General features: G+C 43.3%; 1 protein-coding gene across 7 annotated transcripts in view; it reads right to left on the reverse strand.

Moving 5' to 3' along the window:
* lrmp (lymphoid-restricted membrane protein) overlaps positions 1-8231 on the reverse strand; it is a 23345-nt gene extending 15114 nt beyond the window's left edge. For 6 of the 7 annotated variants that reach the window (XM_090200416.1, XM_090200413.1, XM_090200415.1 and 3 more), the window contains exons 1-12: positions 8149-8231; positions 6883-7556; positions 6481-6588; positions 5821-6001; positions 5400-5458; positions 4197-4272; positions 3947-4105; positions 3691-3808; positions 1668-1718; positions 957-1034; positions 502-558; positions 123-182 (exon numbers count right to left, since the gene is read on the reverse strand). In XM_090200416.1, the coding sequence (XP_090056542.1) occupies positions 123-182; positions 502-558; positions 957-1034; positions 1668-1718; positions 3691-3808; positions 3947-4105; positions 4197-4272; positions 5400-5458; positions 5821-6001; positions 6481-6588; positions 6883-7528 (1593 nt within the window). In that variant the 5' untranslated portion in view covers positions 7529-7556; positions 8149-8231. Of the gene's footprint in view, positions 1-122; positions 183-501; positions 559-956; positions 1035-1667; positions 1719-3690; positions 3809-3946; positions 4106-4196; positions 4273-5399; positions 5459-5820; positions 6002-6480; positions 6589-6882; positions 7557-7694; positions 7784-8148 lie in introns of those variants that run through there. The other variant, XM_090200411.1, reaches the window with a different exon arrangement.
* Between the last annotated feature and the right edge of the window lie 4004 nt (positions 8232-12235).

Genomic DNA, 12235 nt, shown 5'->3' on the forward strand with positions numbered 1-12235 from the left:
AGAGCAGTGGGGGTACAGCATTGCTGCTTGTACACATCCATTCCTTTATGATCTAGTGCATGGGAGTAGGGGCTAAGGGGAGATTTGGGATAGGGTAATGATTATCGAGACAGCCTCCTCACCTCTGTGACTGATGAGTACTCCATCACTGTAGCCATCAGCTCCTCAATCTGTCTGCACTTCTGTAGAGGGGAGACAACATGACAGCAATATTCTTGATTATTGTATTTCCCCCCAGGACAATGTCTCTGAAACATTCCAAATGTACGGTCATATGAATGAACAGATCAACAGACTATGCCCTGAAGCCTAGGTTATCACTGATCTAAGGACCCCAATCTATAATGTGACTTTGGCTTTGTACAGCCGTGTTATCATAGAGAATGTATAGTAGGGGACAGCCCGACTACAACAATGACCCATCTTTATTCATTACTGAACAGATACGGAACAAAAAGTACTATAAAGAAATGTTTTTTTTTTTATTCAGATGATACTGACCTGGAGTATGAGGGATTCCTTTTCACTCACGACAGCATCAAAGGAATGGTTATGGACCTGTGGATGAGAGAACAGACACTACACCATGAAACCACTGGCACTCATCCACAACACACAGGCAGACCAATCAGGAGCAGGCGTGGGGATCACTTTGATCCTAAAGGCCAGTTACGTAGGTCCATAGCACTGCACTCCAGGACTTTTTCAGAAGACCATGAAAGGCAAAACAAACATTCACACAACCTTTTCTTCTGGGCACAGTTGACCAGAAACAGATTAAGCCTAGTCTTGGACTAAGAAGGATTCTAAAAATGGAGAATCTTAATTGAAAGTTGTTTTTTAGTTGAGAACTAGGCTTAATCTGTTTCCAGGAAACCGCTTTCTAGTTGCCAACCTTGAATCACTTATTCCCTCAACAGTACAATAGTTTGTTCAATATAGTTGTGTGGACCCACCTGCAGCTCAGCGTTTAGGTCACACAGTTCAATCATCCTCTTCTGGAGGTCATCCATCTCCATGGTGACCTTGATGTTCTAGTCCACAGGTAGGGGGAGGAGGGAGAGATGAGTAATTCTACCCTAAAAGATGCCTTATTTTACCCTACCATGTCAGTTAAAAGTGGACAAGGTACATTAAAGTAGATAGCCATGGAATGGCATTTCCTAAATCAGTGTTTTCCAACCCTGGTCCTCCAGTAACCCCAACAGTACACATTTTTATTGTAACCCTGGACAAACACACCTGATTCAACTTGTCAACTAATCATCAAGTCCTCAATGTGTTGAATGAGGTGTGTTTGTCAAGGGCTACAACAAAACTGTACTGTCGTGGGTACTGGAGGACCAGGGTTGGGAAAAACTGTCTAGGATCCTGGAAAAACAGCAGACAGGAAGTTCCCAGTGGAAGCAGATAGTCCTGCTGCTGTTGTTGTGTCGCCCTAGTAGGCACTTAACTGATCAATGACACTGATTGGTCGGTGAGCACAATCCTGATGACTCGCCACCAAATCAAATCTCTCATTAAAAGGAATGACCATCACATCGCATTCGGGGTGCCTTTACGATGCCTCCAATTAAATACATGATAAAGTAATGAAATGACCCAAGAGCAATGTAGATGTTGATGAAAGGGGTTCTGTGTGGAGAGAAAGGTTTCCAGTACAGCACCTCATCCTGAAGACAGCTTATCTTGGCAATCAGACTCTGGTTCTCTCTCTCCTGTTGGGGAGATGTTGAGTTAGTATAGGACTGTGGACGTTGTATAGTTAGTTGGATACAGGAAACAGCCAAAGGAAAGACCAAAACGAGACAGAACAACTTCTATGCCAAGGTGCATTGATTCTACAAGTGTCTAAAACTCTGTTGGAGGGATGCGACACTTCTTCCACGAGAAGTTCAATCATTTGGGGTTTTGTTGATGGTGGAATATGCCGTCTCAGGCACCGCTCCAGAAACTCCTATAAGTGTTCAATTGGGTTGAGGTCTGGTAACTGAGATTGCCGTGGCATATGGTTTACATCATTTTCATGCTCAACAAACCATTCAGTGACCACTTGTGCCTCGTGGACATGGGCATTATCATCCTATGGCAGCATAGCCATGGTAGCCAAAATAATGGCCTGTCCAGCATCTTTATAGATGACCCTAAATGAACTCAGGAACCTCAACTGTGTGGAAGCACCTGTTTTCAATACACACTGAACAAAAATATAAAAGAAACATGTAAAGTGTTGGCCTTATGTTTATGAGCCTAAATAAGATCCCATAAAATGTTCCATACACAAAAAAAAAAACGTATTTCTGTCAAATTCGTTTACATCCCTGTTAGTGAGCATTTCTCCACTGCCAAGATAATCCAGCCACCTGACAGGTGTGGCATATCAAGAAGCTGATTAAACAGCATGATATTACATAGGTGCACCATGTGCTGGGGACAATAAAAGGCCACTAAAATGTGCAGTTTTGTCACAACACAATGCCACAGATGTGTCAAGTTGAGGGTGCATGCAATTGGCATGCTGACTACAGGAATGTCCACCAGAGCTGTTGCCAGAGTATTTTATGTTGATTTCTCTACCAAAAGCCGCCTCTGTCGTTTTAGAGAATTTGGCAGTATGTCCAACCGGCCTCACAACCGCAGACCACATGTAACTTCGCCAGCTCAGGACCTCCACATCCAATCTTCTTCACCAGCGGGAACGTCTGAGACCAAACACACAGAGAGCTAATGAAACTGTAGGTTTACACAACCAAAGTATGTCTGCACAAACTCTCAGAAACATTCTCAGGGAAGTTAATCTGCGTGCTCGTAGTCCCCACAAAGGTCTTGACCTGACTGCAGTTCGGAGTCGTAACCGATTTCAGTGGGCAAATGCTCACATTCGATGGCCACCGGCACGCTGGGAAAGTGTGCTCTTCATGGATGAATCCTGGTTTCAACTGTACTGGGCAGATGGCCGACAGAGTATGGCTTTGTGTGGGCGAGGTGTTCACTGATTTTAACGCTGTGTACAGAGTGCCCCATGGTGGTGGTAGAGTTATGGTATGGGCAGGCAAAAGCTATGGACAATGAACACAATTGTATTTTATAGATGGCAATTTGAATGCACAGAGATACCGTGACGAGATCCCGAGGCCCATTGTCGTGCCATTCATCCGCCGCCATCACCTAATGCATGGCCCCATGTCGTAAGGATCTGTACACAATTCCTGGAAGCTGAAAATGTCCCAGTTCTTCCATGGTCTGCATACCCACCAGACATGTCAACCATTGAGCATGTTTGGGATGCTCTGGATCGACGTACATGACAGCGTGTTCCAGTGGAGTGGGACAACATTCCAAGGGACACAATCAAAAGCCTGCTCAACTCTATGCAAAGGACATGTCTCACTGCATGAAGCAAATGGTGGAGACACCAGATACTGACTGGTTTTCTGATCCACGCCCCCACCTTTTCTTTAAGGTATCTGTGACCAACATATTCAAATCTGTATTCCCACTCATATGAATTCCATAGATTAGGGCCTAATGAATTTATTTGTAAAAAATATTAAAAAATTAAACTGATTTCATTATATGAACTGTAACTCAGTAAAATCTTTGAAATTGTTGCACGTTGAGTTTATACTTTTGTTCAGTGTAGATAGTTGAATAGCATGACAGTGAAGTAGTGTGTGTGAGTGTATATACCATATGTTTGGTCTGAGCCGAGGCCCTGGCTCTGCCCTCCTCTGTACAGCTCAGACTCATCTTCATCTCCTCCACCTCATCCTTCAACATCTTCTCCTTCTGGGCCAGCTGCTGGCCTCTACAGGGGGGAGAGAGGGACATTATACTTGGGTGTGTGTATGTGGGGCCTAATAGGAGGTTCAATTGAGAGAAGGCGGAATAGGAAGGCAGGCATTTCAATAGTATGCGTGACTGTGTGTGTGTGTACAGTCCATACAGTCTGGCCTGTGACTTGAGCTCCTCGTTCTCCTCTGCTAGTTTCTGGTTATGGTCCTCCATGGTCTCCACATTCTGCTTCAGCTTCCTCACCTCCTCCTGAAGCTTCTGGTTACTGAACTGCAGGTCGGTCACACAGAACACCAAGTCTGATGTCTCACTGGGGAGAAAAACACAGTCACATACAGGTTAAGACACGGTTAGTCAAATGTCAAATTGGACAATTGCATGCACACACGAACACTACTTACAAATCTGTTCGTGACACCTCCCCTCCAAATGCCTCCAGACTACCCGAGGTCATGTTCAGCAGGACAGACCTTTTAGCTGATGGAGTGAGAGAAGTGGTCTATGCTTATAGAAAGAATGAGGGAGAAAATACATTGACTTGCTAAAATGAGAAGTTGTGTGTAAGAGAGTGAGTGAGTGGTGGAGCGAGAGAGAGAGCTACTTGGAGGCATGGTACTAGAGAACCTTCACCCCTCACAAGTCATCCATTTCTCTGATTAGTCCTCTAATGTCTCCTATATGTCTGTGACAGGCTCGGAGTCTGACAGACTATACAGTGGCTTGTGAAAGTATTCACCCCCCTTGGCATTTTTCCTATTACAACCTGGAATTAAAATGGATTTTTCTGGGGGGGGGGTGTACACAACATGCCTACCACTTTGAAGATGCAAAATATGTTTTATTGTGAAACAAGAGAATACACAAAAAAATAAAGTAAACTTGAGCGTGCATAACTATTCACCCCCCAAAAGTAAAAACTTTGTAGAGCCACCTTTTGCAGCAATTACAGCTGTAAGTCTCTTGGGGTATATATCTAGAAGCTTGGCAGTGGCACATCTAGCCACTGATTTTTGCCCATTCTTCAAGGCAAAACTGCTCCAGCTCCTTCAAGTTGGATGGATTCCGCTGGTGAACAGCAATCTTTAAGTCATACCACAGATTCTCAATTGGATTGAGGTCTGGACTTTGACTAGGCCATTCAAAGACATTTAAATGTTTCCCCTTAAACCACTCAAGTGTTTCTTTAGCAGTATGCTTAGGGTCATTGTCCTGCTGGAAGGTGAACCTCCGTCCCAGTCTCAAACCTCTGGAAGACAAACAGGTTTCCCTCAAGAATTTCCCTGTATTTAGCTCCATCCATCATTCCTTCAATTCTGACCAGTTTCCCAGTCCCTGCCGATGAACAACATCCTCCACAACATGATGCTGCCACCACCATGCTTCCCTGTGGGGATGGTGTTCTCAGGGTGATGAGGTGTTTTTCCTTGATGGCCAATAAGCTTTTTTTTCATTTCACTTCGCCAATTTGGACTATTTTGTGTATGTCCATTACATTAATTCCAAATAAAAATCTATTTAAATTACAGGTTGTAATGCAACAAAATGGAAAAAATGCCAAGGGAGATGAATACTTTTGCAGGCACTGTATGTCTGTATCAACTCACCTGACAGGCTGTCTCGGAGTCTGACAGACTCTTGAGTTAGGTCCTCTGGTGTGTCGTCCCTGTGGTTGTGGTGAAGACAAGGAGACAGACACCCAGAAACATGACATTACACAGTCACACAATATCACAGGCTTACTTACACACACACAGAGGTTAATGTATCTGTTACAACACAAAAGTTACAGAAGCTTATCTAATAGACCACAAGCTCTTTGATGAGAATATTCGACTGCAAACTTGGTATCCATGTGACAGAACACATGAACTAGAACACAGCACCCTCTACAGGAAAAAGTGGGACAAGACAACATGCACTGCTATGTAGTGCACTACGTTTGACCACAGCCCTGGTCAAAAGTAGTGCACTATAAAAGGGAAGAGTGGCATATTTGGGGGGAGGCACAGAAAACATATCCAGTACCCATTCTTTCTGCAGTCATCGATCCACTCCTTCATGATGGCGTGGTAGGTGTCCAGGTCTATGGAGACATCTTTGTGCTCTGGGTCCAGCATATTACACAGGTCCTCCAGCCCGCTGTCCTCAGAACCCCGGCTGGTGGTGTGACGCAGGTAGTCCACGATACGAGACACGTACACCTTACCTGAAGGAGCAGGAGGGGGTCAGGTTACTGTCTTTACCATAGTCATTTACTGGGTTAGTGTAGTCAGTCTGGTGACTAGCATGGGAAGGGACCTCCCCAGGAGTCATAGCAATCGCCTTCCTCCGCCTGAGGTTCTTTCAGTAACAGCTTTTAGTAAACAAAATAGGACTGTGAAGAGACAACCACCCACAGGGAATCTAGAGCACTTGTATCACATCATTGACTGCTTCAGAAACAAAGAAAAGCAGACCTGGCTACACCACAGTGGAGTAAATTACTGGCTGCCTTTTTAACAAAACTTTTTCACAGCGAGTGTGTGTATGAGACTGTGCCTCCTTATGCGTGTTCGATACGGTGAGTCGGGATAGAAGAGTGTGTACGCCACAATGTGCTAGATTTGATATTTTGAGTGTACTTCTGTGCTCAGTATATATTTGATACTTTGAGAGTTTTAATGCTGTATGTGAGCGAGTGCGTACCTCTGCGCTGGGTGTCACAAACATGGAAAATGGTGTCTAGTAAATCCTCTTCACAGATCAGACTGACCTCAGTCATCATCTCCTTCCGATTCTCAGAGGACATGGCTCCTACACACACACACACACTCTGTAACTACACTGGCCAATGGCCACTTCATCAGCTGACATCAGTGGCCAATAAACATGATTGATCTTCTGTCAGTTGCATAACATTCCTTGAGGCAACATAATAAAATGTACATACTGGTGTGTGACATAAGAGATGGCAAATGGAAAGGAGTGTGTGACAGGCCTGAGGAATGCTCTTAACCTCGTGATCAATAGTTATCATTGATGTCATTGTTCACTAAGAACTGAGCAGTGCTTTTGAAATCCTACAGTGAGGGTGTGTATTCCCCTTACCGTCTCCCATGGACAGTCTCTTGACAACCTGGGCCGGGTAAGGCAGCTCACACTGCAGCAGGTTGGCCGTGGAGTCCGACGAGCAGAAGTTGAGGTTGTAGGACAGCAGGCTCTGTGCAGGTGTGCGAGTTAGAGATGGGGCCCTGTGCCTCTCGCTGCCGTCAGACCCTGTCCCCGCCTCAGGCTGAGTAAACTGGTGACCATGAGAGAAGCTGAAAAAAGTGTCTCCAGTCTGGACAGCTGGGGTGGAGCAGTTCCTCTGCCATCCTCTCCCTTGCCCTCCTAACCCCACCCCTACCCCCCTCCACTCCCCAGGATTACTCGTTATGGTAAACGTAGCATTGACCGGGGTTGGGGGGTTCATGGTGGGGTTGGCTGGGCTGGAGTTGGGACAGTGGGAGCTCCTGGGAAGCTGGGGTGAACCCTTGGGGGTTAACAGCCCCTCCCTCTCGCGCTTCTTCAGGATGACTTCCAGGTTGCGGCGCAGGCTGGACTGGGGGCTGTCGTAGCTGCTGGACGTGAACTTTGGAATCTGGAAGGGCGAGGAGGGGTTAACCTCACGGTCGTGCCGCTGGATGGTCTGCAGCTTACGACAGATGCTGTCAACAGGGTTGTGGCGTTGACGATGGGTCACTCCAAGGTCCATGCTGGAGCAGGGGGTGACAACACAAGAGCTAGAGAGGGGAGAAGCTGTCATTGGAGACCGGCCGTCATTGTAAACATGAATTTGATATTAATTGACCTGCCTGGTAAAGTAAAGGTCAAATAAATCATTAAAAAGGAGACGGGTTTAGTGAAAGGCGAGGAATTACACTGATAGTCCAGATACTTCCCAAGTTCATCACATTTCAGACATCTCAAATAGACTACAGTTGTTGATTGAGGTTGTTGTAGTGTATCCTTCTTGTGTTTCTTGTGTGTAGACCATAGGATTAGTTTTTAAATGGGAGCAACAGAGCACAGCACGCCAGCAGTCTACCTGGATAAAAATAACGAACTTACCTGAGCCACTAACTGAAAGGACACTTGTTATTAAATCAAATCTTCTGTAAACTAACAAATGTTTCTAAAAACATTAAACTAACAAGAGTGAGTTACCCTAATATATATTTTGTTGCCAAGACAAAAATGTTGTAGCCTTGTGTTATGCAAAATACGATAACAAGGACTGCCATGAATAATTGACGCCAATTTTCTTTCTTTTTCAATAAATATGAACGACAGACTGTCGTAGTTTATACTTGGATTTTGATGTAGGCTACTTACCTCTCTTTACCGTGTTGTCTATCTTTTGTAAACGTAAATAGTCCTCTTTGACGTCTCAATTCGCTTGATACAGCCTTCAAAGTCAAACCACACTCGGGAAATCAATCAGAGCGCTTGAGTGACATGTGTTTGCAATTTGAAACCGACGAGGTAGGTAGATCACTCATCTAAAACCAAGCCAACACTGACCCTTTGTGGCCAATAATATTGTTGCATCCCCGTATGATCACAGACCTTCAGACTCACAAGTCGAAAGTCAGTTATTTTTCAGTGTAAAAATCCACAATTGGAGATGTGTGATTGGAGAAAGTGGTAAAAACCAACAAATACGCTGTACCACCGGCCAGGTGTTGTCTGTGAAGCAGTGTGCCTACCCTGCACTGGTGTAAAGTACTTAAAGTACTACTTAAGTCGTTTTTGGGGGTATCTGTACTTTACGATTGATATTTTTTGACAATTTTGACTTTGACTTCACTTACATTCCTAAATTATGTACTCTCTACTCCATACATTTTCCCTGACTCATACTCATTGCATTTTGAATGCTTAGCAGGACAGACAATTATCCAATTCGCACACTTATCAAGAGAACATCCCTGGTCTTCCCTACTGCCTCTGATCTGGTGGACTCACTAAACACAAATGCTGTGTTTGTAAATTATGTCTGAGTGTTGGAGTGTGACCCTGGCTATCAGTAAATAAATAAAAAAGTACTTTTTACTTTTGATACTAATGTATATTTTAGCAACAACATTTACTTTTGATACTTAAGTATATTTAAAACCAAGTAGTATTTTACTGGGTGACATTCACTTTTACTTGAATCATTTTCTATTAAGGTATCTTTACTTTGACTCAAGTATGAGATTTTGGTGCTTTTTCCACTACTGCTGCCCTGTGTTCTTTTGTATCTTTAGCTAATAAAGAGACTGCACCATGTCTTTCGATTAGAATAGAATAGAGCTGGACTAACTTTGAAGAATAGAATATCGTGCCAACAAATGCCAAATCAATGTACCTATTTTGCAGTAGACGTGCTGTGATCCCAATGTAAACAGCACACCTCAATGTAAGCTAATGGATAACTTTGTTACTGTTTATATCAATACAAACATGGTTCTGATGTCTGTGAGACAGTACAATTGATCATTGCCAGGGTTCTGCATGGAGAAATGAGTGAAGAACAGGTTAGGTCACCTCATTTCCTCAGAGAGAGCTTATAGGCTAGTGAAAATCTACACCAAAGGTCCATGTTGGAATGTCTTTTGTACAATACAAGTTCAAATCTCTCTCTCTCGCTCTCATTCTCTCTGACAAAGTGTGTCTCTTCAGACCCATGCTTAACATGAACCGTATGTCCAAGTCTGCAGAGAGAGCCTGCCTGCCGGCAAGAACACACATAGAGCACATAGTATGGTATCATACCAACTAAAGTACAATAATAATAGTTAGATACACTGTATTTCATACCTCATGTACACTGAAGAATGAAACACTGTTAACACTTTCCACAACATATTTTGTAATGAATGTTCTGTCTTCATGCTCTCTCTCTCTCTCTCTCTCTCTCTCTCTCTCTCTCTCTCTCTCTCACTCTCTCGCTCTCTCTCTTCCTGTCTGTGTCTTTTGAGACGTCTGTGCATCATTTAGCATCAACAATGGTATGGTTTATTGTAGTAGGCTTTGATAAACTTAGGGTAATACATGCATGGAAGACAATGTACATGTAATATAGAAATGAGAGAAGAACGGTAAGTGAAAAGCCATAAACAGCAGGGACAATTCAGGGAGGAAAACCTGTTTGGTTGTATACCACAACGCATATTATATACTGAACACAAATATAAACGCAACATGCTACAATTTCAAAGATTTTAATGAGTTACAGTTCATATAAGAAAATCAGTCGGTTTAAATAAATAAATGAGGCCCTAATCTATGGGTTTTACATGACTGGGAACAAAGATATGCATCTGTTGGTCACAGGTACATTTAAGGAAAAAGGTAAGGGCGTGGATCAGAAAAACAGTCAGTATCTGGTGTGACCACAATTAGCCTCATATGGCGCTACACATCTCCTTCGCATTGAGTTGATCAGGCTGTTGATTGTGGCCTGTGGACTGTTGTCCCACTCCTCTTCAATGGCTGTGCGAAGTTGCTGTATATTGAAAGGGACCTGGAACACGCTGTCGTACAGAGCATCCCAAACATGCTCAATGGGTGACATGTCTGGTCAGCATGCAGACCATGGAAGAACTGGAACATTTTCAGCTTCCAGGAATTGTGTACAGATTCTTGAGACATGGGGCTGTTTATTAACATGCTGAAACATGAGGTGATGCAGTGGATGAATATCATGACAATGGGCCTCAGGATCATGAAACAGGAATGTAAACAAATTTGTACACACAATTTGGGAGAAATATGTTTTTTGTGTGTCTGGAAAATGTCTGTGATTACTTATATCAGGGGACCAACACTTTACATGTTGCGTTTATATTCATGTTCAATGATACAAACTACAGTGCCTTGCGAAAGTATTCGGCCCCCTTGAACTTTGCGACCTTTTGCCACATTTCAGGCTTCAAACATAAAGATATAAAACTGTATTTTTTGTGAAGAATCAACAACAAGTGGGACACAATCATGAAGTGGAACGACATTTATTGGATATTTCAAACTTTTTTAACAAATCAAAAACTGAAAAATTGGGCGTGCAAAATTATTCAGCCCCTTTACTTTCAGTGCAGCAAACTCTCTCCAGAAGTTCAGTGAGGATCTCTGAATGATCCAATGTTGACCTAAATGACTAATGATGATAAATACAATCCACCTGTGTGTAATCAAGTCTCTGTATAAATACACCTGCACTGTGATAGTCTCAGAGGTCCGTTAAAAGCGCAGAGAGCATCATGAAGAACAAGGAACACACCAGGCAGGTCCGAGATACTGTTGTGAAGAAGTTTAAAGCCGGATTTGGATACAAAAAGATTTCCCAAGCTTTAAACATCCCAAGGAGCACTGTGCAAGCGATAATATTGAAATGGAAGGAGTATCAGACCACTACAAATCTACCAAGACCTGGCCGTCCCTCTAAACTTTCAGCTCATACAAGGAGAAGACTGATCAGAGATGCAGCCAAGAGGCCCATGATCACTCTGGATGAACTGCAGAGATCTACAGCTGAAGTGGGAGACTCTGTCCATAGGACAACAATCAGTCGTATATTGCACAAATCTGGCCTTTATGGAAGAGTGGCAAGAAGAAAGCCATTTCTTAAAGATATCCATAAAAAGTGTAGTTTAAAGTTTGCCACAAGCCACCTGGGAGACACACCAAACATGTGGAAGAAGGTGCTCTGGTCAGATGAAACCAAAATTGAACTTTTTGGCAACAATGCAAAACGTTATGTTTGGCGTAAAAGCAACACAGCTGAACACACCATCCCCACTGTCAAACATGGTGGTGGCAGCATCATGGTTTGGGCCTGCTTTTCTTCAGCAGGGACAGGGAAGATGGTTAAAATTGATGGGAAGATGGATGGAGCCAAATACAGGACCATTCTGGAAGAAAACCTGATGAAGTCTGCAAAAGACCTGAGACTGGGACAGAGATTTGTCTTCCAACAAGACAATGATCCAAAACATAAAGCAAAATCTACAATGGAATGGTTCAAAAATAAACATATCCAGGTGTTAGAATGGCCAAGTCAAAGTCCAGACCTGAATCCAATCGAGAATCTGTGGAAAGAACTGAAAACTGCTGTTCACAAATGCTCTCCATCCAACCTCACTGAGCTCGAGCTGTTTTGCAAGGAGGAATGGGAAAAAATGTCAGTCTCTCGATGTGCAAAACTGATAGAGACATACCCCAAGCGACTTACAGCTGTAATCACAGCAAAAGGTGGCGCTACAAAGTATTAACTTAAGGGGGCTGAATAATTTTGCACGGCCAATTTTTCAGTTTTTGATTTGTTAAAAAAGTTTGAAATATCCAATAAATGTTGTTCCACTTCATGATTGTGTCCCACTTGTTGTTGATTCTTCACCAAAAAAATACAGTTTTATATCTTTATGTTTGAAGCCTG

This window comes from Oncorhynchus mykiss, chromosome 15 (assembly GCF_057628025.1).
Source record: "Oncorhynchus mykiss isolate SJ-2025 chromosome 15, ASM5762802v1, whole genome shotgun sequence".
NCBI lineage: Eukaryota > Metazoa > Chordata > Actinopteri > Salmoniformes > Salmonidae > Oncorhynchus > Oncorhynchus mykiss.